The sequence below is a fragment of the Motacilla alba genome, chromosome 15 (genome assembly GCF_015832195.1).
Source record: "Motacilla alba alba isolate MOTALB_02 chromosome 15, Motacilla_alba_V1.0_pri, whole genome shotgun sequence".
Classification (NCBI taxonomy): Eukaryota; Metazoa; Chordata; class Aves; order Passeriformes; family Motacillidae; genus Motacilla; species Motacilla alba.
The window spans coordinates 9,845,747-9,869,497 of record NC_052030.1 but is presented as its reverse complement, the minus strand read 5'-3'; the positions used below and the strand labels follow the sequence as shown (position 1 = coordinate 9,869,497).

General features: G+C 57.4%; 1 protein-coding gene across 3 annotated transcripts; it reads left to right on the top strand.

The window, feature by feature from the left end:
• The first annotated feature begins 178 nt into the window (after positions 1–178).
• Positions 179–22,488, top strand: ACACB (acetyl-CoA carboxylase beta). 3 transcript variants are annotated; one of them, XM_038152040.1, is made up of 53 exons: positions 179–413; positions 1,006–1,478; positions 2,146–2,272; positions 2,673–2,811; positions 3,048–3,157; positions 3,320–3,401; positions 3,831–3,929; positions 4,210–4,319; positions 4,576–4,686; positions 4,846–5,055; positions 5,359–5,529; positions 5,750–5,911; positions 6,091–6,254; positions 6,773–6,923; positions 7,004–7,107; positions 7,680–7,761; positions 8,381–8,526; positions 8,604–8,754; positions 8,831–8,965; positions 9,377–9,523; positions 9,600–9,788; positions 10,105–10,205; positions 10,285–10,597; positions 10,877–10,990; positions 11,073–11,186; positions 11,544–11,633; positions 11,726–11,844; positions 12,074–12,211; positions 12,628–12,727; positions 12,819–12,926; positions 13,106–13,162; positions 13,738–13,779; positions 13,847–14,062; positions 14,146–14,301; positions 14,604–14,807; positions 15,270–15,425; positions 15,683–15,805; positions 16,116–16,385; positions 16,709–16,806; positions 16,951–17,071; positions 17,243–17,353; positions 17,577–17,720; positions 17,802–17,922; positions 18,068–18,164; positions 18,331–18,427; positions 18,633–18,768; positions 19,073–19,250; positions 19,365–19,477; positions 20,000–20,154; positions 20,301–20,471; positions 20,968–21,104; positions 21,227–21,372; positions 22,038–22,488. In XM_038152040.1, the coding sequence occupies exons 2-52, from the start codon at positions 1,015–1,017 to the stop codon at positions 21,351–21,353; spliced, it is 7,281 nt and encodes a 2,426-aa protein (XP_038007968.1). In that variant the 5' UTR covers positions 179–413; positions 1,006–1,014; the 3' UTR covers positions 21,354–21,372; positions 22,038–22,488. The 3 variants fall into 3 exon arrangements, with proteins under 3 accessions (XP_038007968.1, XP_038007970.1, XP_038007967.1); XM_038152042.1 differs by having other exon boundaries at positions 180–413; positions 10,285–10,373; positions 10,473–10,597; positions 21,227–22,488; XM_038152039.1 differs by having other exon boundaries at positions 180–413; positions 21,227–22,488.
• The last annotated feature ends 1,263 nt before the right edge of the window (positions 22,489–23,751 follow it).

Here is a 23,751-nt window from a genome sequence, read left to right as displayed (position 1 = left end):
GAGGGAGGGCGGGTGGAATGGGGAGTCCCTGTTCCCCTCAGGGAGCCAAACCCAGGAGCATGTCCTTGTCCTCGTCCCCGTGACCAGGCACAGGGCCAGGGCACCTTTGTCCCCCAAGGATCGGGTGTCCCCCTCCCTCCTTCCACCCTCATCTCCAGCAGAAGTTTTCCAGACACGTTAGCAGGGAAATATTTCTGCTTGACGTGACCGTCACGTGCGAGGCCCAGCTGGCACAGCCGGGGCAGGGGGGCCCGTGCTTCCCTCGGGGGCGGCCCTGGCACCGCCTGGGCTCCGGCCCGGGCACGGGGAGGGACAGATGGACACACGGAGTGACCGCTGACACCGGAGTGACCTGGGAGCCCGGCGTGACCAGTGGGGTCTGGCGCGGAGGGGGCACGGGGCTGGTAGCCATGGTGAGGGGGCGAGGGCTGAGGGGAAGATGGGGGGCTGAGGGGAAGGTGAGGGGGCTGAGGGGAAGGTGAGGGGGTTGAGGTGAAGACGGGGGGCTGAGGGGAGGTGAGGGGGCTGAGAGGAAGGTGGGGGGCTGAGGGCAAGGTGAAGGGCTGAGGGGAAGGTGGGGGGCTGAGAGCAAGGTGGGGGGCTGAGGGGAAGGTGGAGGGGCTGAGGGGAAGGTGAGGGGGCTGAGAGGAAGATGGGGGGCTGAGGGGAAGATGAGGGGGTTGAGGGCAAGGTGAGGGGCTGAGAAGGCCGTGCCGCTTTTCCCTCGCCCCCATGCCCAGCTCTGACGGGGATCATCGACCGCACTTGCCGCGGTTCGGGGGTCCCCGAACGCCCCCCGGTGGGATGGCCGGGCTGGGGGCCGCCATCCTGAGGGGGCTGTGAGGGCCGGGCAGGCGAGGCCGTGTCACCCCCCCGGCTCCTCACGGAGCAGGGGAAACAGCTCCGGCTGAGGGCGGCCGGCACCGGGCGCTGCGGTGCCGGAGCGCTGGGGACGGGCCGTGGTTTCACGGCACGGCCGTGACCGGAGCGCTCCGTCTCCCCCAGGGCCCGTGAATGTTTCCGGCTGCGCTGCTCCTGCTCGCTGTGCTGCTGCTCCTTTGGGCCAAAATGTCCAACTCGCGGTGCGAGCAGGAGAAGGAGCCGGAGGAGAGCCCCGCGGGCCCGTCCCCCGAAGCCGGGCCCCCGGAGCAGCCGAGCCCCCCGGAGCAGCCGAGCCCCCCGGACCAGCAGAGCCCCCCGGACCAGCAGAGCCCCCCGGGCCGGCAGCAGCCGCCGCCGCGGGCCGGGCGGGCGGGCGCGGAGCAGGAGCAGCTCGCCGTGTACAACCCCGCGGCGCTGCGCCGCCCGGCCCTCGCCAAGTTCGTGCTGGGCTCCTTCGACGATAACTCCTCCGATGATGAGCTGATGGCCACGGCCTTCAGGGTGGGCCGGCGGCGCAGCAGCCTGGCCGGGGTGGCGGGTACCGTCCCCGAGCCCCCCACCGTGAGCGCCCTTCTGGAGCCCAGCGCCGGCATCAGGTACGGATGGCAACTCCCGATGGCCGGGGCTGTTTTCCCGGGCAGGGATGTCGGGTTAGGGAGGGCGGGTGCTTGTGGTGGGTGTATTGCTGTTGGTTAAATTGGGGTGCACACGTGCTGGTGCTCCTCGGAACTACAAGGTGACATCCTCAATCCTGCTCCCTTTGAAGGGGGAGAGCCAGTGTCCTTGGCTGTGTGACAGCAGTGCCACCTGCAAGGACCAGGGCAGAGGGTGCCCTCCAAAATCTCTGGTTTGGTTGTGGGGTGGCTCACTCCCTGCTGGCTGCACCCATGGGAGCACAGCAGATATCCATAAGAAACAACTTGGAAGCCAAATGCTGCTGCCTGCCTCCTCCAGCTGCTCTGCTCTGGCTAAAAATAACAAACCTTTGGCTGCAGGGACATGTTGTGACATCGACAGCCCGACGGTGGCTCTTGCCACGCTGAGTTTGAGGTGGTGCTGCCAGCAGTATCCCGGCTGCTCTTCCATCCTTCCACAAATAAGGAATTTCCTTATGTCCTGCCTGAGTCACATTGTAGATATGGTTGGTGACCTTTGTAGGACAGGCTTTGCAGGGCTTTGGGGCTCGGGGAAGGCTCACTGGAGTGGCTCTGGGCTCTCTGGGGTGGCCCTGGGCTCAGTGACAGCCACCACATCCCACCACAGGCCCAGCATGTCGGGGCTGAACCTGGCAAAGAAGAGTCACAGGAAGATGGACCTGCAGCGGGATTTTTCTGTTGCCTCCCCAGCCGAGTTCGTCACCCGCTTTGGGGGCAACCGTGTCATCGAGAAGGTCTGTCCCCACACACCCCTGCTTGGGCCTGGCTAGGGGCTCACTGCTTTTCACAGGGACATCTTTGAGCACTGTGTCTGCCAGGCTTGGAGCAATGGCAGCCCAGAGCTGTTCATTCCAGGGCTTCACTCGTTCTCATGGGCTGGGAGAGGGAACCCCAGGCAGCAGCTTGGCACAGTCGATGGCCAGAGTCCCATCCTTGGTTTTCCCCAGTGCCAGACATCAGTGATGCTGCTGAGGAGTCTCATGCTCTGCTGGGATGTACAACCAGCTGTCAGAAATCTCCTGAATAACACACCCCCCTGCTTTGCTCCACACCCATCCCTTGCCCCTGCACTGCCGTCCCTTGGGGTAGCAAGGACAGGGTTCACCCTGCCACCCCCTGTCCCTGTGTCCCCAGGTGCTCATCGCCAACAACGGCATCGCTGCTGTGAAGTGCATGCGCTCCATCCGCCGCTGGGCCTACGAGATGTTCCGCAACGAGCGCGCCATTCGCTTCGTGGTCATGGTCACCCCCGAGGACCTCAAGGCTAACGCAGGTAATTCCTGAAAATATCCCCAAAAGGAAGCTCCCTACCTGGGGCTGAGCCAGGGCAGCCCTGTCCTGCCTGGCACGTGAGGGCTCTGCACAGCCTGGAGTCACACACTTCACTCCTGCGCAGCCAAATCCAGGAGAAAATAGTTTCCCGCTGCTCCAGCCTCCCTGGGATGGAGGATTTGGGAAGGGGTGCCGCTCAGGGATCTGGCTCCCACCATTCCCCGTGCTCTCTTGCAGAGTACATCAAGATGGCAGATCACTACGTGCCTGTCCCTGGAGGGACGAACAACAACAACTACGCCAACGTGGAGCTGATCGTGGACATTTCCAAACGGATCCCAGTGCAGGTAGTGACCATCTGTGTGTATCCCACCTCCTTGCCAAGGGCAGTTCCTGGGCAGAGGGGACGCCCCAAAAGGGGGTGATGTCCCTGTGTGCTGAGGAGCTGGGCACGGTGGGAGGTGCCAGCACAGGGATAACGCTCCCACTGCTGCTTCTCCTTGTGCCAGGCGGTGTGGGCTGGCTGGGGACACGCCTCAGAGAACCACAAGCTGCCAGAGCTGCTGCAGAAAAATGGGATTGCTTTCCTAGGTAAGGACTCACTGCTTCTCTGTGCTGGGTGTCGGGCTGGTGTGTGCACTCACAGTCACTGCCTGGGACATTGCGCTGGGAATGCCCCTTTGGTGCCTCTGGCATGCCCAACCCATGGAGTGGCAGTCCTCAGGCTGCTTTCCTGGGGCAGGAATTCCCAGGATTCCCAGGAATCCTGCTGTTTTTTGGGTTTTCCCTGTAATGTTCAGGCTGATGCAGTGTTCACAGAGGAACATTGGGTGGGAGCAGTGGGATTCCCAGCCTGAGCTCCCCTTGGAGAAGGGTTGAGCTTTGTCCTGAGCTGGGCAGTGGGTTTGGGAAGGTTCCTGCATCCCCAGTCTTTGCAGAAGGCTGGTGGGGCCCACTCAGTGATGTGGGGATGGGTTGGTGGGTTGGGCACCCCCTCAGCCCTTCTCTCCCTCTCCAAAGGTCCCCCCAGTGATGCCATGTGGGCGCTGGGGGACAAAGTTGCCTCCACCATCGTGGCTCAGACCTTGGAGATCCCCACACTGCCGTGGAGCGGGAGCGGTGAGTGCCTCCTCAGAGCCCCCACACCCTCTCTGCTCCCCTCTTGCCTCCTCCCTGCCTCTCCTTGCCCCCAAAACAAGCACCGGGATTGGGGTCCTTGGTCCATCTGGCCACACATATTAGGGACCCCATTGCAGCAGCTGATTTGGGCAGGGGGATTTTGGAGATGGAGTGCATGGAAACAAGGGAAATTATGGTATCCCCAGCTCCCTGAGCACACCTAGCATGCCACCCCAGCTGTGCCAGCTGGTGGTGACTTTAGCCCTGGCCATGTCTGCAGGTCTGGTGGCTCAGTGGTCTGAGGAGGACCAGAATCATCAGCAGGCCATCAGCATCCCCCTGGAGACGTACGCGCAGGGCTGCGTGAAGGACGTGGAGGAAGGCCTGGAGGTAAAGCTGAGCCTGGAGGCAGCTGCTTATCTCTTGCCCACCATGATTCCTCCTCAGAGTCTGTCTGTCCTGGCCCTTCTGGCCTCTCAGCACACACCACAGTGACACAAGGCTGTGCCAGCAGCAGTTTGTCCCACTGAATGAATGTCACTCGGGATAATCCTGCTCAGGGATGCCTGGAATTGCGTGGGCTGTCAGGGTGGTGTGCTGGGGTCCAAAACAGTGACTACAGTCACCCCAGCCCTGACCCTCTCAGGTGGCCATGAGGATCGGCTACCCCCTGATGATCAAGGCAGCAGAAGGTGGCGGGGGCAAAGGCATCCGAAAAGTGGAGGCAGCAGAGGAATTTAGTGCCTGTTTCCGGCAGGTGAGAGTTGTTTGGGAACCCCCATCCCTGTTCCAGTCCCATCCCGGCAGGGTCCTACTCCCACCCGGGGCACCTCCCACCTTCTGCCACAACTCTGCCTCCATCCTGGGATGAATTTCGGGAGGTGATGCCAGACCACGACCCTCTCCCCTGCCGCAGGTACAGGCGGAGGCGCCCGGATCCCCCATTTTCCTGATGCAGCTGGCGCAGCACGCGCGGCACCTGGAGGTGCAGGTCCTGGCAGATGAGTACGGCCACGCCATCTCCCTCTTCAGCCGTGACTGCTCCATCCAGCGCCGCCACCAGAAGATCATTGAGGAGGCACCCGCCACCATCGCTGCCCCCGCTGTCACCGAGATGATGGAGAAAGTGGGTGGCCTGATTTAGGGACAGCGCGAGCTTTTAGTGGGAAACTGGGCTAGGTTTATTGGGGTTTTAAAGAAGGGCGGGACCCCTGAGCTGAGCAGGACTCCCTGGGTGGTTGGGTACACGAACAGCCTCCTCAGGGAAGTGATCACAGCCCTAAGTGTGCCAGAGTCCAGGGGGCATTTGGACTTTCAGGCACACGGTGGGGTTTGGGGGTGTCCTCTGCACAAGCAGGAGCTGGATGCCGATCCTGCGGGTCCCTTCCAAGGCAGGATTCCATGATCCAGGGGTTTTCCTCTTCCGCAGTGCGCTGTCCGCCTGGCCCAGATGGTTGGGTACGTCAGTGCAGGCACCGTGGAATATCTGTACGGGGAGGATGGGAGCTTCCACTTCCTGGAGCTGAACCCCCGGCTGCAGGTGGAGCACCCGTGCACGGAGATGGTGGCAGACGTGAACCTCCCGGCTGCCCAGCTGCAGGTACCTGCACGGCTCACTCCAGGGGTGTTAGAGGAGGCCGTTTGGGCATTTAGGGAGGAGCACTGGGCTGGAGCCTGGCAGGGGGAAGCTGCCCCATATCCCAGCGTGGAGGGTGCAGGTGAAAGAGGTGTGGCAGCTTTCCTTCTACTCTGGCTTCCCACTGGGAACTCTCCATTCAGATTCTGCTCCCTGGCAGCTCAGGCCTTTGTCTCTCCTGCAGATTGCAATGGGCATCCCCTTGCACAGGATAAAAGACATCCGGGTGCTATATGGGGAGAGCCCCTGGGGGGACACCCCCATCTGCTTCCACAGCCCCTCCAACCCCCCGGTGCCCAGGGGCCACGTCATTGCTGCCCGGATCACCAGCGAGAACCCCGAGGAGGTGAGCTGGGGTCAGGGTGGGGACAAGAGGACTCTGCCACCTGTGGGGTTGAACTGGGCATGGTCCGCCCCAGCCAGTCATGTTCATGGGATCGGCGCAGTCCGTGGGGGTTCCCCTTCCCTGTCTTGCTGCTCGAGTCTCAATCCTGGCTCCTCCATCTCTGCTCTGTTTTGGCTCAGGGTTTCAAGCCCAGCTCAGGGACGGTGCAGGAGCTGAACTTCCGCAGCAGCAAGAACGTCTGGGGGTACTTCAGCGTGGCAGCAGCCGGGGGGCTGCACGAATTTGCTGATTCTCAGTTTGGACACTGCTTCTCATGGGGAGAGAACCGGGAGGAGGCCACCTCGTGAGTGTGGTGGGATGAGTTGGAGGGTGTGTGTCCTTGGGAAGAGTCACAATTGGTGTGTGAGCTGGGAAGAGTGGTTTTTATCTGACAGGACCAGAATGGTGCTGCTGTGCTAAGCACCTGGTGTTTGGCCAAAGCCAGAATCTTTTGGACTGTGGTGGTGCTATGGCCCCAGTTCATCCAGCTGATCCCAAGGACATGTTGAAGTCACCTGCTGAGCATTGCTTAGTGCCCGTGAGCAGCAGTGTCCATCAGGAACTGAGCAGCAGTTTCATGGACAGGCTGATGGGGCTTGGAGTAACTTGATCTAGTGGAAGGTGTCCCTGCCCATGGCAGGGGGTGGAACAAGAGAATTTTTAAGATCGCTTCCAACCCAAATGCAGGGGTTATAAAGGTGCTGGGGGCTCAGAAGCTCATCACCTCAGGAGCTCATTGCCCTAGGCCCTGAAGCTCCTCAGTTCCCTCCGCTGAAAGTGCCACCTTCTCAGTCATTAATGAAGGACTTTTCTCCCTAAAAGGAACATGGTGGTGGCCCTGAAGGAGCTGTCTATCCGTGGGGATTTCCGGACCACGGTGGAGTACCTGATCAAGCTGCTGGAGACAGAGAGCTTCCAGAACAACGAGATACACACGGGCTGGCTGGACCACCTGATCGCCGAGAAAGTGCAGGTGGGAGTGGGTGATGCCCTGGGGTCACCACTCCCCTTCCTTGGGCTAGGACCCAAACCCTGTTGTTTTTGCCCCCACAGGCAGAGAAGCCAGACACGATGCTGGGGGTTGTCTGTGGTGCCCTGAACGTGGCAGATGCTGCTTTCAGAACGTGCATGACTGACTTCCTGCACACGCTGGAGAGGTGCGGAGTGGGGGCTGCCTCGGGGGGCTCAGTCATGTGGGAGGCACCTTCCACCACATCAGGTTGCCCCAAGCCCCATCCAAGCTGCCCTTGAGGAATTCCAGGACTGGGGCAGCTGCAATGGAGACCTGAGTGTTCTTCTGGGACATCTTCCTGCCATTTTTGCTTTACAAATTCAGTGACGGTAGCGCTGTGACAGGCAGGGACAGGGGTTTCTGGATCCTCAGCTATCACTTTGTCTGGACAGTAGGAAAAGCTTCCCATGGCTGGGAAAACAGCTTTCAAGGTGGCTTGGCTGTGCAGTTTGCTTTTGTTGTTGAATAGCAAGGTTATTCCTCCAGCCTTGGAGGACTCCCAGGGCTCTCCCATGGGCCTTATCTGAGTGTTTTCCCAGTGCCTGGCCTCCCTCCAGATCTGGCTGTGCATGGTGCTCATGTGGGTCACTTCAATCTGACACTTGTCCCCTCTGGTCACCTTGTGCCCTCCCACCTGGACTGGGAGCACTGCTGACATCCCACAGGCTTGGAGAGGCTGGGAATGCCCTGGGGCCTGATTCCTCCATTGTGTTTCAGGGGCCAGGTGCTGCCAGCAGCCTCTCTGCTGAACATTGTCGATGTGGAGCTCCTCTACGAGGGTGTGAAGTACATTCTGCAGGTGAGGGCAGGGCTGTGCTCCCCCCAAACCAGCCACAGTGCTTCTCAAGGGGTCAGGGACATGCTTCTGTCCCAGGGGAGAAAACTGAAATAAATACAAAGCTGTCCTTTAAAAATGGGCAACATAAAAATGAGGTTAAGAACCTCATAACCTTAATAACCTCCTTTTAACCTGACAGACATTTTCATACACCCCGTTGCCCTGAGTTTATTAAGGGACTTCATTTTCTTGCTTTTAAACCAAATTACTTGGACTTCATGGAAAACTCCTTACTCACGATAAAAGTGGCAGGTGAGCCATGAGCTCTGGGCTGTGAGTTAAACCAGCTCTGGGCTGTGAGTTAAACCAGTTCTGGGCTGTGAGTTAAACCAGATCTGGGCTGTGAGTTAAACCAGCTCTGGGCTGCGAGTTAAACCAGATCTGGGCTGTGAGTTAAACCAGTTCTGGGCAGAGTTGAACAGCTCCTGGGTGCAGCCTGAGGCTGTGCCTGCTGCCTTCCCAGCACAGCTCCATCCCACGGCAGCAGCCGTTGCACTGAGCATGGGGAGGTTCCCCCCAGCCCCCAGCCTCGCTGTTCAGCGTGTTTTGGGCTTGCACTGAGGGTGTCCCCTGCCCACAGGTCGCCCGCCAGTCGCTGACCACCTACGTGGTCATCATGAACCGCACGCACATCGAGATCGACGTGCACCGGCTCAACGACGGGGGGCTGCTGCTCTCCTACGACGGCTGCAGCTACACCACCTACATGAAAGAGGAGATCGACAGGTACGCCCTGCCAGGGTCCCCATCCCCCCTCCCCGATGGCCACCAGCCGCCTGGTGACACCTTTCCCTCTCCCGAAGGTACCGGATCACCATCGGCAACAAAACGTGCACCTTCGAGAAGGAGAAGGACCCGACGGTGCTGCGCTCGCCCTGCGCGGGGAAGCTGCTGCAGTACATGGTGGAGGACGGCGGCCACGTGGATGAGGGGAAGGTTTACGCGGAGATTGAGGTGAGCTTTGCAGAAGAGCTGGAGGAGTAACATTTTTGGTGCTGCTGGATCCGTGACGGTGTCCCTTCCTCCCCAGGTGATGAAGATCATCATGACGCTGGCGGTGGAGGAGGCGGGGCATGTGCAGTACGTCAAGCGGCCAGGAGCACTGCTGGAGGCCGGCTGTATCATCGCCCGCCTCCAGCTCGATGATCCCTCCAAAGTGAAGCCTGTGAGTCTTCTAGGGGCTGCTATCCCCTCCTGCCAGCTCCCAGTTGGCATCCTGGGAATGCTCCCTAGGGGACAAAATGGAGGAGCTGTTCTAATGGAGCATCACAGGTGAAGGTCACGCCATGTCCTTGGGCTGTCTTTGGGTTCAAGTGCTGCTCCACATGGATTGCTTCCTTGACGTGCAGGAGCTCACATGCACTAAAAAAAAGTCCATTTATAGCACTAAAATATCCAATTTTTCCATGTTATTTTCATGATGAGACACTGGCAGATCCACTGTGCTCAATGTCAGGCGCTTCCTCACATCTGACCCAAGGCATGGGTTGTGCTGGTTCCTCTGGGGCAGCTGCAGCTCTCGGGAGCTCTGTCCCTGTCAACAACAGTTCAGCCCACCTCTCTCTGCCCTCTCCAGGCACAGCCATTCACAGGGGGGCTCCCAGCCCAGCAGACCCTCCCCATCACTGGTGAGAAGCAGCACCAGGTTCTGCGCAACGTTCTGGACAACCTGACCAACGTCATGAACGGCTACTGCCTGCCCGAGCCCTACTTCAAGACCAAGGTGGGTGCCAGGCACCAGGTGTTCCACCCAGTTGCCATGAGGGCGAGTCCAGCAGCACCAGCTTCTGCTCCTGCAGGTGAAGGAATGGGTGGCACAGCTGATGAAGACCCTGCGGGACCCTGCCCTGCCCCTGCTGGAGCTGCAGGAGATCATGACGAGCATTTCGGGACGGATCCCGCTGGCTGTGGAGAAGTCCATCCGGAAGGTGATGGCGCAGTACGCCAGCAACATCACCTCCGTGCTCTGCCGCTTCCCCAGCCAGCAGGTGAGGGGCAAAGGGGGCTCACATCCTCTTCACTGGAGCCACTTGGGAGCTCCTGCCTCAATTTGTGCTGCCAGGATTTTATGCCAAATGAAATGAGCGAGGGAAATATGAGGAGGTTTATATTTTGTATGTGTGTTTGGGTTTTTATGTGTATTTGCTTCTATGTGCGCCTTTCTTTTTTATATTTATTTGTCAATTTGCATTTTTCACTGTGGGGGGAAAAAACAAAACAAGGGAAAGGCTCTGGGTGGAGTAAGGAGGAGATGACAGCCTCATGCCCCTGAGCCACTTTGGACCTTGTCCCCTCTCCCCACAGATTGCCAACGTGCTGGACACCCACGCAGCCACACTGCAGAGGAAGGCTGAGCGGGAGGTCTTCTTCATGAACACACAGAGCCTGGTGCAGCTGGTGCAGAGGTGAGCCCCGTGCTGCCTGTGACCCCCATGTCCCCCCACGGCCACCTCCTCACAGCAGCATGGGCTCTTTGCTCCCCAGGTACCGCAGCGGCATCCGGGGCTACATGAAGGCAGTGGTGCTGGACCTGCTCAGGCGCTACCTGCAAGTGGAGACACAGTTCCAGCATGGTGAGGGCTTGGGGCTCTCTGGGGGAGCTGCAGGGCTCTCTAGGGGAGCTGCAGGGCTCTCTGGAGGAGCTGCAGGGCTCACCAGACCCTGCCCCACAGCTCACTATGACAAGTGTGTCATCAGCCTGCGGGAGCAGTGCAAACCCAACATGACCCCCGTGCTGGAGAGCATCTTCTCCCATGCCCAGGTGGCCAAGAAGAACCAGCTGGTGATCATGTTAATTGTGAGTACAGCCCGTGCCTGAGACTCCAGGAGCAAAGGCTGGTGGCAGGGAAGAGTGAAGGCAGCTCTGCGTTCCTTGAAGTGTCCATTCCTGCCTCGTTCCTGCTTTATTTTAATTATCTCCCCTCGGTGGTGTTGTGTGACTGTGCTTGGGTCAAAGAGAGCCCATTTTGGTGCCTTGGGTCTTGTCCCCTTTAGCTGCATGGGGCTGGGGTGCAGGATGAAGCCATCCCACACAGTGAGGAGCCTGAGCTGAGCCATGGTGGTTGTGACATTGCAGGACCAGCTGTGTGGCCGTGACCCCACGCTGACAGATGAGCTGACAACCATCCTCCATGAGCTGACACAGCTCAGCAAGACTGAGCACTCCAAAGTGGCACTGAGAGCCCGGCAGGTCAGCCAACACCATGCAGTGCCATCCCATTCCTGTCCCCAGCCCTGTCCCCCACGCTCCCAGCTCCTCTCTCTCCTGGCAGGTGCTCATTGCCTCTCACATGCCCTCCTACGAGCTGCGGCACAACCAGGTTGAGTCCATCTTCATCTCTGCTATCGACATGTACGGACATGAGTACTGCCCTGAGAACCTGAAGGTTGGGAATTGCACATTTTTCCGGAGGGAATTTGGGTGGCTCTGGGGACAGGGTCTGGCTGCAAGTGGTTTTGTCAAAAAAGCTAAAAATCACTCAAAGCCCTGCTGTAGTGGCTGTGGGGAGCAGAGGAGGGGGTGCACCCCAGTGCTGCCAGTCCCCATCCACTGCTCCATACTCCATTTGGGAGGGAGCAGATGTGTGGATCCATGTCTGGCTCTAGTGGTTTCCCCATGGTGGGCTTAGTGTTCCATGGCACCCTAGTGACCAGTCCTGCACAGCTCCACACTGAGGGACCCCCTGAATGGAACAGGCAGGTCTCACTTCATCCTTGCTCTAAATTTTGCTTTCTCCCTGCAGAAACTGATCCTGTCGGAAACTTCCATCTTTGATGTGCTTCCCGTGTTCTTCTACCACACCAACAAGGTGGTGCGCATGGCAGCACTGGAGGTGAGGCCTGGGGGGCACCGAGGGGGCCTGAGGGTGGCATGGGGGCCCAGGGGTGGCAGGGGCAAGGTGGTACCTCCTGTGTCCCCTCACAGGTGTACGTGCGGCGGGGGTACATTGCCTATGAGCTGCACAGCCTGCAGCACCAGCAGCTCTCCGATGGCACTTGCCTCGTGGAGTTCCAGTTCATGCTGCCCTCTTCCCACCCCAACAGGTACAGGAGTCCCTCCCACACACCTGTCCTGCTTCCCTGGACACAAAGCTTTTCTTTTCACAAAGCTGTGGGGTTTGTATCATCCCCTCTATGCAAAGTGGGTGCTGCCACCACACTGTCCCGTTGCCAGTGGAGCAGGATGAGCCCTCTCCGGGTCAGGGTCCCCTGTGGGAGCTGTGTGGTCCCACATGGTGCCTCCCCCAGAGCTGACACTTGCTCCCCATGGCAGGATATCCGTCCCTATCAGCATCTCCAACCCTGACCTGGCCCGGCACAGCACTGAGCTCTTCATGGACAGTGGCTTCTCCCCCGCGAGCCAGAGGATGGGAGTCATGGTGGCCTTCCGCAGATTCGAGGACTTCACAAGGTGGGGATGCAGGGACACGCCTGGCCCGTGTTTGTGCATTTTGGGTGCCACTGCAGTCATTGGAGAGCAAAATGGGGTGGAAGAGCCACAGCTGGTGGCAGCTGGGCGGTGCTAGTGGCAGCTCCAGTTCCCACCATAGCTGCAGACTGGGTACTCTCAGTACAACACTTACCTTGTGGGGACCTGAGGAACGTGGGGAAAGCCTACATGGCACAGGTTAAACCCCTTTGAACATTAATGCAGCAGAGTTCAGAGCTGCATTTCATAAGCTGTGGGTTTGCTATGGGATGGTGGGGCCGTTGTGCTGGTACCTGTGTCCCTGTCACACTGTCTCAGTGGGTCCCTGGTGCTGTCCCTTCAGGCAGGGGGTGGGCACAATGTGCTGGCTTGTGACCCCATCCCTGCTGTTTGGGCAGGAACTTTGATGAAGTGATCTCGTGCTTTGCCAACTCCTCGTCAGACAGTGGGCTTCTCAGTGGGGCACAGGCCACCACCTACGATGAGGAGGACACCAAGGTAGGCATGAAGCTGCTGCTGATACCCCCAGGTGGTGCTGGGACAGCACTGATGCTGCTGGCCAGGGCTGACTCTAAGGTTTTGTTGCCAGAACATCCGTGAGGAGCCAATCCACATCCTCAACATCGCACTCTGCTCAGCTGACCACGTGGAAGATGAGAAGCTGGTGCCCATCTTCAGAGCCTTTGCCCAGTCCAAGGTCTGCTGCTGGGGCTGGACCCTCTTTTTGTAAACCCTGCAAGTCAGAACACTGTAGCCCAAGACACTGCCTTTTCTCCATGCAGTGCACCCCAAAATGCTGCAGTTTGGGTTTTGTTTGCTCCCTTGGTGGAGATGTTTAAACTCTCCTAAATGGTGGCATCTTCTGTTTCTGTGTAGAAAAATATCCTCGTTGAACGTGGTCTCCGGAGAATCACGTTCCTCATTGCCCAGCAGGTGAGTGCAACTGAGATTCTGACATCTATAAATGCCTTACAGACAGAGCACTGGGTGATGGATGGACCCACTGTGCTTCAGGAGCTGGGAATTAATTAATGAGCAATTCAGTGAGTGATTCATCTCCTATATCATCCTTTATCCTGCTCATGTTCCCAGTAACGTGGTTCCTGCAGAGCCACTCCATAGCTTTAAGCTGCCTTTAGAAGCTGTCACAGAGTAGAAGCCCAGAGTGGTTTGTGTAGGAAGGGATCTTGGAGTTCATCCTGTTCCACTCCCTGCCATGGGGTGGAACACTCCACTGTCCCAGGTTTCTCCAAGCCCTTTCCAGCCTGGCCTGGGACACTTCCAGGGATGAGGCAGCCACAGCTTCTCTGGGCAGCCTGTGCCGAGGGCTCACCTCCCTCACAGGGAACAATTTCTTCCTAAAATCCAATCTAATCGATCCCTCCCATCCCTTTTCCCTTTGTGGGAGAACAAAGCCTGCAAGGTTTTTCTCTTTTTAATGGAGAATCAGAACAATCCTCTGCGCGCCAGGCCTATTCACGTTGTCTTCTCTCCCCCTTTTGCTGCAGAGAGAATTCCCAAAGTTCTTCACGTTCAGAGCCAGGGACGAGGTAAGATCCTGTGGGAGCGGTGCCGGCGCGGTGCCAGCTGAGCCTGGCTCACGGCTGTGCCTGGCAGTTCGCAGAGGATCGCATCTACCGGCACCTGGAGCCGGCGCTGGCCTTCCAGCTGGAGCTGAGCCGCATGCGCAACTTCGACCTGACGGCCATCCCCTGTGCCAACCACAAGATGCACCTGTACCTGGGGGCTGCCAAGGTCCAGGCGGGCACCGAGGCCACCGACTACCGCTTCTTCATCCGCGCCATCGTGCGCCACTCCGACCTCATCACCAAGGCAGGGTGGCGCCGGGGCGCCCGGGGGCACAGTGAGGGTGCAGGGGTGGCCTGGCCCCTGCTGAGCCACCTGCTCCATCACAGGAGGCTTCCTTCGAGTACCTGCAGAACGAGGGCGAGCGGCTGCTCCTGGAGGCCATGGATGAGCTGGAGGTGGCCTTCAACAACACCATCGTGCGCACTGACTGCAACCACATCTTCCTCAACTTTGTGCCCACTGTCATCATGGACCCGTCCAAGGTGTGTTTCTTGGGATCCTGCTTCCTCTGTCCTGGAAAAGTTCATCTGTCATCCCCTGTGCTCAGGACCGCTGCACAGATGGGCAGCCACCCCCCACCATCTTTCCCTGTCCTCAGTGGAGAGGGTGGATATCAGCACCAGGCCCAGCCACGAGTCGTGGAGAGACAGAAGGGGGTCACCCAAAGCAAATATGAAATGGCTGTTTGGGATGGACATGCAACAGGACTGCTCCAGCCTTGGCATTGTGTGCTCAGTGTTGTCCCTGGGGTCACCAACCCCCCTGTGTGCCGTCCCCTGTGCAGATCGAGGAGTCGGTGCGCTCCATGGTGATGCGCTACGGCAGCCGCCTCTGGAAGCTGCGGGTGCTGCAGGCTGAGGTGAAGATCAACATCCGCCTGACGCCCACTGCCACCGCCATCCCCATCCGCCTCTTCCTCACCAACGAGTCTGGATATTACCTGGACATCAGCCTCTACAAGGAAGTGAGAGACCCTGGCACCGGCAGCGTGAGTAACCCCAGCGGTGACTGCAGGAACCCAGCCGTGGCTGCCTGAGTGCTGCCAGCTCCAGCAGAGCTCTGGGGGGGGCTTCTGCAAACTCTTTGTGCACCCACAGTGCTGGTGTGCCCAGAGCCCCCAGACTTCCAACGGCATTCCCACAGCTGGGTTGGTTTCATCCCATCCGTCTGCATCCAGTTGGGGTGGTGCTTTAGTCAAAATGTGCTGAGCTTCATCCAGTCGGGTTCCTTGGGTTGATGCTGGTGTGGAGCTGGGCAGTTTTGAATGCTGGAGGTGATGGTCAGTGATAGGGTGCCACTAGTACTGGCAGAACATCAGTGTGACAGTCCCCTCAATAGCAAAAAAAAAGGGTGGAAAATCACCTTGACCAAGCAGGGCTTAGCAGTGCTCCAGAAGAAGAGTCACCATGACATCCAGGTAAGGCAACCAACACTCTGCTCTCCTTTCCAGATCATGTTCCAGTCGTATGGGGACAAGCAGGGGCCACAGCATGGGATGCTCATCAACACCCCCTATGTCACCAAGGACTTGCTTCAGGCCAAGCGCTTCCAGGCGCAGTCCTTGGGCACCACCTACGTGTATGACTTCCCAGAGATGATCAGGCAGGTGAGTCTGGCTGAGCAGGAAGAGGCTCCAAATTACTGCTCTTTTTCCCCACCTTCCCCAAAATATTCCCACCTGAGGAAAAGGTTCTTCTCCTTGGGCTGTCGAATGAGAAAACAAAAAGAGCCCAAGCTCCAACATTTTTGGTTATATGAAACAATTCTAAACCAGTTCTTAGCTCTTGGAATTCCTGAAACTAGATGATCTTTAAGGTCTCTTCAAAGCCAAACCATTCCAAGCAACGTGCTGTGTCTCCACAGGCTCTCTTCAAGCTGTGGGGCTCCTCAGACCTGTATCCCAAGGACATCTTGACTTACACTGAGCTGGTCCTGGACTCTCAGGGGCACCTCGTGCAGATGAACAGGGTCCCTGGAGGGAACGAGGTAGCAGGGAATGATTTGGAATTGGGCAGAGGAAGCAGGTGGGAATGGCTGGCTGTGTTTAAAGCTTGGGAGATGCTTCTCAACCGTTTTGTCTGTTGGTAAATGCCACCTGCAGCTCAGCCTCTGTGTCTCTTGGACGTGGCACTCAGTGCTCTGGTCTAGTTGACAAAGTGGTGATCAGTCAAGCATTGGCCTCAATGATCTTGGAGGTCTTTTCCAACCTGGTTAATTCTGTGACTCTGTAAATGGTTCTGTGACTCTGGGATTCTCTGGAGATTCTTCCCTGTAACTTTGTGCTTTTTTGAGGCAGGTGGGGATGGTTGCTTTCAAAATGAAGCTGAAGACTCCCGAGTACCCCAAAGGCCGGGAGATTGTGCTCATCTGCAACGACATCACCCACAAGATTGGCTCCTTTGGGCCTGAGGAGGACCTGGTGTTCCTGAGGGCCTCGGAGCTGGCACGGGCTGAGGGCATCCCCCGCATCTACATCGCCGCCAACAGCGGGGCCCGCATCGGCTTCGCTGACGAGATCAAGCACATGTTCCAGGTGGCCTGGGTGGACCCAGCCGAGCCCTACAAGGTGTGTGGGCACCTCCCCTCCTGCAGCACAGGAAACAGCAGAGGGTTTAGCTGGGGAAGGGATGAGCAGAGTTAAACTGGGATATCAAGTTGTGGGATTAGAGCAGGGATTGAGGCCATGCCTGCACCCAGCACCATGGGGATGGTTCTTTTGCCTTCTCACACGTGTTGGAGGTGAAGATACCAGAGCTGGCATGGGGACTCTGTCCAGCTCTGGTCCCTGAGCTGCTGCACAGCATGGTTTGGAGGTTTGGGAAAGGGCCATGTCCCACGTGAGCGTGTGTGGGGGGCTCCACAAGTCATCCTTCTCCTCTTTCCTTGCAGGGGTTCAGATACCTGTACCTGACTCCCCAGGACTACACGAGGATCAGCGCCATGAACTCAGTGCGCTGTGAGCACGTGGAGGAAGGTGGAGAGTCCAGGTGAGTCCCATATCCCATGAGACACACAGACCCACCCCAGGCTCTGCCCTACACTCCACCAGGATGCAGCTCCCTCCTCAGCATCCTGCCAGGCACATCATACAGGTGAGTGCTTCCCACACCACGGCTCCGCTTTCCCTGCAGGTATGTCCTGCTGGACATCATTGGGAAGGACAATGGATTTGGGGTGGAAAACCTGAGAGCTGCTGGTACCATTGCTGGAGAGTCCTCTCGTGCCTATGACGAAATAGTGACCATCAGCATGGTACAGTGGGACCCTTCCCCTCTCTGCTCCTCCCTTCTCTGCTGCTGGATCTTAAAGTCACTGTGGGAGGGGTAACAGGATGCAACAAGGAGGCTGAGGCATTCACAGCATCCTTCTCCAGGTCTGTGCTGCAGCCCCAGTGACCCCACGTGTCCCTTTGTGTGTGCCCAGGTGACCTGTCGTGCCATCGGGATCGGTGCATACCTGGTGAGGCTGGGCCAGCGCGTCATCCAGGTGGAGAACTCCCACATCATCCTCACGGGTGTCACAGCCCTCAACAAGGTACCAAGCTCTGGCTGCATGTCCTCCGTGGCACTGTCCTTCTCACCACTACCCATGTGGGCTCCTTCCCTGTCCCATGGAACATCAGCCTGGACAGAGGTGGAGATTCAGACTCAGCCCAGAGGGAATTTGGCTGTGCAGAGGCTTGGGATGACAAACAGAGCAAGGGAGCAGCTCCTGTGTCAGCAGAGCCCCACGTGTTTCTCCTGGCATCTCTGTCTAGGTGCTGGGACGGGAGGTTTACACATCCAACAACCAGCTGGGAGGAGTGCAGATCATGCACAACAACGGCGTTTCCCATGTCACTGTCCCAGATGACTTTGAGGGGGTCTACACCATCCTGCAGTGGCTCTCATACATACCCAAGGTAGGAGGGTGCTGCAGGGGGGGAGGTGGGGGATGTCACCCATACCTGGCTGGTGACCCGCCTTCGGGGTCTCCCTTACAGGATAACCAGAGCCCGGTGCCTGTCACTACCATAAGTGACCCTGTTGAAAGAGAAATTGATTTTGTCCCTTCCAAAGTCCCCTATGACCCCAGGTGGATGCTGGCAGGGAGACCCCATCCAAGTAAGTGAGAACAACCCAAGGCCTGTGCAGCACTGCTCCTAAATGCATCCTGTAGGTGCAGAAGGTGCTCTTGGCTGTGGGTTGGTGCTCAGGAACCCTTCAGTGCTTGCCCTTGTACCACTCCATGTTTTCCTGTGCTCTGCAGCTCTCAAAGGGACCTGGCAAAGTGGCTTCTTCGACCAGAGCAGCTTCATGGAGATCATGAAGCCGTGGGCTCAGACCGTTGTGGTTGGCAGAGCGAGGTACTGCCAGGAACAGGGGATGGAGCTGGGATCCTGCATGCGTGGCCCCTCACCTTCAGGCCTTGGCTGTGGCATTGCTTTTGGGATGGTGGAGAGGGAGCAGCTCTCTGGTGGGGCTGGGTTGGAAGGGAATTGGCCTTGCTGAGCCCACCCTGCCCTGCCACAGGCTGGGAGGTCTCCCCGTGGGCGTCATCGCTGTTGAGACCCGCACCGTGGAGGTGACAATACCCGCTGACCCTGCCAACCTGGACTCAGAGGCAAAGGTGAGTGGGCTACAGCTGGGGCCAGGTGGCATCTGAGAGGAGCTGGAGGGAAGGGAGGAGTAATAGCTCAGCATGATCCTTGGGCGTAATTTTCCTTAATTCAGGTGAAATCAAGGGTGCTGGGGCAGTTTGTTTTCTTCCAGCTGTTTCATGTGGCATGCCAGGAAGAACTGGCACAGTCTCAGCTGCTCACTGTCTTTTCCAGATAATCCAGCAGGCTGGACAGGTCTGGTTCCCAGACTCTGCTTTTAAAACAGCCCAGGCCATTCGGGACTTCAACCGGGAGCACCTCCCGCTGATGATCTTTGCCAACTGGAGAGGCTTCTCCAGCGGCATGAAAGGTACCTGTGCTTGGGATGCCCACATTCCCATGGTGAGATAAACCTCTGTCAGCCCTGCCACCCCACAGGGTCCTGGGATGGCCCAGCCCACCAGGATATGCACCACTCTGGGATGTGGGGTTGGGTTGGGCTGGGGAGGTCATGGGGGATCACAGGGCAGAGGTCCAGGGGTTGGTGGCTTCCTGCTGGCTGGTTTTGCAGGGTGCTTTGTCTTTCCGGTAGAAAAGGTGGCTTTGGGCAGCTGGGAGGAGGCTGGGGCAGTGGCAGTTGGGACACCCAGCCCCTGAGTCCCTTTGGCTTTCAGACATGTACGACCAGATGCTGAAGTTTGGCGCCTTCATCGTGGACAGCCTGCGGGACTTCAAGCAGCCTGTGCTGGTGTACATCCCCCCTCACGCCGAGCTGCGCGGCGGCTCCTGGGTGGTCATCGACTCCACCATCAACCCCCTGCACGTGGAGCTCTATGCTGACAAGGAGAGCAGGTCAGCATCCTGAACACCTGTGTGCGTCACCCGAAATACCTGTGTGTGTGTCAGCTGCCTGGGATTTATTCTCCCATGCACACCAGTCCTTGCTTTACCAAACCTCCCTTCCAGGGGAGGCATTTTGGAGCCTGGAGGAACAGTGGAGATCAAGTTCAGAAAGAAGGATTTGGTGAAGACCATGAGAAGGATCGACACAGTATATGCGGGGCTTGTTGAACAGCTGGGTAAGGAAAGGGAGTTTGGGGTTGTGGACATTGATGGTGGCAAGTTAAACATGAGGCTCAAGCACTTTGGTGGCAACCACCAGGAGTCCTTTAGTGTCCTTCTGGGAAAACTCTTTATGTCTTTTCTGTTGGTGCAGCTGACAGGATGTGGTGGTACTTTAGAACACCTGTATCTCCTGGGGGCTCCGTCAATGGGTTAAATGGGGCTGGGGTCTTCTCCCATGCTTTGAGATGAAGGATGGCCATGGCCACGTTGAACTGGTTCCTGATGCATTGGGAGTTCATTTCCCCCGTGTCCCTCCAGCCTGCTACAACATGGTCCCACAGAGTCCTTCCAAATGCCATCTCCCCTCTCATGTAGCGGGCACTGGGTGTGGTGACCTCTTTGTGGCCATGTGTGGCTCTGGTGTCAGTGTGCCAAGGAGAGAGCCGTGGCACTGGGCATGGTGGCTGATGTGGGAGCACAGACGGGACGCCCTGGTGGCATCACTTGGTGGCTGCTTAGCCCGCCGTGTCCCGCAGGGTCCCCGGAGCTGTCGGAGGTGCAGCGCAAGCAGCTGGAGAAGCAGCTGAAGGCGCGGGAGGAGCTGCTGCTTCCCGTGTACCACCAGGTGGCCGTGCGCTTCGCAGACCTGCACGACACCCCGGGCCGCATGCAGGAGAAAGGGGTCATCACGGTGAGCCGGGCACAGGGGAGGGGCTCCGAGGTGACAGGCAAAGGTGGGGGGAAAATCCCTTCCCTGTGACATCCCTGCCCTCCATCCCGCCGGAGCTGGGAGCCAGCAGCCGCCGGCAAACCCGGGCTGCGCTCCGGATTCCGCAGGACATCCTGGAGTGGAAGAGCGCCCGCTCCTTCCTCTACTGGAGGCTGCGGCGGCTGCTGCTGGAGGAGGTGGTGAAGGGGGAGGTGCTGAAGGCCAACAGCGAGCTCAGCCACATCCACATCCAGTCCATGCTGCGGCGCTGGTTCATGGAGACAGAAGGAGCTGAAAAGGTACCCCCAGCCCCGGCTTCCTGAGCCACCTCCACAGCCAGGACATCCCGAGGGATCTCACCTCGCTCTCCCACCATTCAGAGGTTTCAGTGGTGTTTCAATGTGTGATGGGAATGTGTGAGGATGGGCAGCGAAGCAGCCCTGGGCTGGGGCTGGCTCTTCAAATCAGGTGACTTCCAGCTGTGTACTGGTGCTCAGCGATGGCAAAATGGTCCCCAAATAAACCTTTTTTACCATGACAGGGCTTCCCACGGCAAAAGTGGGGTTTTTAGCATTTGGGCTGCTCTCAAATGACACACATGTTGCTGTGCCTGCCTCAGGAAGTAGGACCTGCAAAGGAACCATGTGTTACCTTTATGCTTTTTAAATGGTTTGCAAAAAGGTGCAGGACGGGGAAGAAAAATCCCATGGCCTGGATTTGAGGCGCCAGGAGGAAGGGGGGTACTCGGGGTGTGCAGGCAGCAGAACCCCCTGCCCACAGTGCTGCTTTCTCCAGGGCTACCTCTGGGACAACAACCAGGTGGTGGTGGAGTGGCTGGAGAAGCACATGCAGGAGGAGGATGGCACCCAGTCAGCCATCAGGGAGAACATCAAGTACCTGAAGCGGGACTACATCCTCAAGCACATCCGCAGGTGAGTGCCTGTGGGAGCTGGGATGAGAAGGGGGTCCCTGGGATGGGAACAGCAGGTGGTGGAGACCTGGCAGTTCTCACTTCAGCCTCTCAGGAAACCTCTCTCTGCCCCGTGCTTTGCAGCTTGCTCCAGGCCAACCCTGAGCTGACCATGGACTGCATCGTGCAGATGGCTCAGCACATCACCGGGCCGCAGAAGGCCCAGGTCGCCCATCTCCTGTCCAGGGTGGACACTGATGATCCCTCCTGAGCTGGGCAATCACCACAGGGTAGGAGAAGCACCAGGACACAGCCAGACCTCACGTGCCCACCTGGTTCCTCAGCCCTTGAACTGGAGCCTTGGACTCTTGCTCACGTGCCTAAATAAGGGGCACCAGTGCTTTTAAGTATTTTAAGCCATGGGGGTGGTCTTGCCATCCATGCAGAGTCCCCTCTGGCACTGGGGGTGCTGCCAGAGGGGCAGCTTGGCAGAAGATGAACTTGTCCCGAGCCAAGCCTGGAATCTGGACCTGGTGCAGAACTTTGTTTAAAAAGAATCCAAAATATTTTCCTGTTTTACTTGCCAGCCCTGGCCTTGGTCTTTCAAACAAGCAGCAGGTCAGACATGTCTCATGAGACCGGACAGAGCTGGAGGCACAGACCCCTGGCCAGGGCCAGTGTCCAGCTGGCTGGGTTCAAGCTGACCAGGCACCAAGACCAGGAAATAAGAAGCAGCCTCCAAGTGATGCTTTATAAACTGTGAGGAGACATTTCTGTCATCCTTTCCCTCGCTGGGGGGCAAAGAGTAGATGTGGCCATGAATAGCTGATGGTCCAGGAAAGACCTCAGTGAGCTAATCTGGGAGCTGCTCCCGTGGGAATGTCCAAGGATCCACCAGCTTTGGCTGACCTGGCTGTGCCTCTCGCCCATCTCGTGTCTTTTCTGGCTCCTGCAGAGCATGGAGAGGAGGGAGGATGCTCCAGGTGCTCCTGCCCCAGTGACCTGGTTCCTCCTTGGAAGCAGCAGAGCCAGGGGGAGCTGTCACCTGCTGGGACCTGTACCCTGCTGCTCAGGTAGCCTTTGATCATCTCGGTCATGGAGGGGAAATTGTAGCTTTCCAGTGCCTCTGGCTGTGTCATTTCCCCAGCACAGATTTACCTTGGGCTCAAAAGGAGGAGGTGGGATGGCAATGGAAGGTGGGACATCTGGCTCTAGTGCAGTGCTGGTATTGCCCTGGGGTGAAGGTGTTGGACACCTCCTGGGGCTGGGCTGGGGGATCCCACAGAGTCTGGAGGATCTGTGGTCTCCCTGTCCTGGGGTGGGGATGGGAAGGGTCTTGTGAGTCACTTCCTGGCTGGAAGGTGTCACTGCTGACAGGCAATAAAGTGCGCTCAGCTCCCAGGGAACTCCCTGACCTCTGTGTCTTCTGTCATTGTCCTGAGCAGGGCCTGGTGTCTCTGGCCCCTTTTCTGTGGCACGGGACCTGTTTGGGGTGGGACAGCTCTGAGCATCCATCCTGCCAGCCCCTATCCCCACTCCAGAGCCTTTCCAGGCATTTCAGAGGGTTTCAGGAACAGGGTGACACCACAGAGGAACAACTGAGAGTTAAATACCTGTAAACTCTTGGAGTAAATACTGTAAACTCTTACAGTAAATACCTGTAAACTCTCATGGTAAATACCTGTAAACTCTCAATCTCCTGGAGGATTTGAGCCAAGGATCCACCTTCAGCTTGGCCATGGGGTCTGTGAAGGGAATGAAGCCTTGGAAAGCCCAGCGTGACACCAGAGCAGGCACCACACAGCACATCCAGAATGCCCCAGGCATAGTGCTAAGAAATGTTTATTTAAAAAAGCAAAAGACATCGTAGGTGACACCAGTCACAGCAAAGGATCGTTCATCACATTTGTCCTTGGACAATAAATTATGACGTGGAGCATCACGGTGCCCTTTGGAAGAGGTTGCCATGGAGGGATGCACTGGGAGGATACAGGCACAGATGTTTCCAAGCCCCCATCTTCATATTTTCAAGCAAGAAAGTGCCCTGTGGGGCCACTCCAGCATCCTGCACCCTCCAGCTTTAATCCATGGATGGGTGTGGGAGAGAAAAGCCTGGGAGCACCTGGATACGGCACCGGGAAATTCTCTGAATGCACAGGAACAGACAAAACCCAAGATATAAATATCACTTTTTGCTCACAGAGGTATAAGTAGACTAAATGCTAAATTCCAACATATTTCAGATGTTTCATCACATTGTTAACAAGTAAAAAGCAGGGTTTGGATTTTTTTAAAAGCTACATTAGAATCAGGTTTTTTAGTTAATTAGCAAAGACTATTATGAAAGGTACAGTGACAATATTTGGTCTCTGAATTTTTTAAAAAGCGTGAGTTTCACAGTATCAAAAGTGCTTATTAAAGAAACGTAGTGTAAAAACTGTGATAAGATGGTTGTGGTTCTGGTGATGAATAATTTAGTGGCTGTAAAACAGGTTACTGCAGCATTATACAAATTGAACAGTGCTCAGTTCACATAATTTCTTTTCATAACAATAAATATAAATAAATTTACAAATAGTAATACTGCCTAGCACAAGAATAGACAGAAGCACAAGACACAAGACTATAAATCTATTTTTTTAAAAAATCCTAAAAATTGGCATAATTCC

Bases quoted from the DNA above. Each gene is read 5' to 3' on its own strand.
- ACACB (XM_038152040.1), top strand. From the start codon at position 1,015: ATGTTTCCGGCTGCGCTGCTCCTGCTCGCTGTGCTGCTGCTCCTTTGG. The intron at 6,255-6,772 runs GTGAGTGTGGTG...TCTCCCTAAAAG, and splicing joins AACCGGGAGGAGGCCACCTC to GAACATGGTGGTGGCCCTGA. The intron at 8,527-8,603 runs GTACGCCCTGCC...CCTCTCCCGAAG, and splicing joins ATGAAAGAGGAGATCGACAG to GTACCGGATCACCATCGGCA.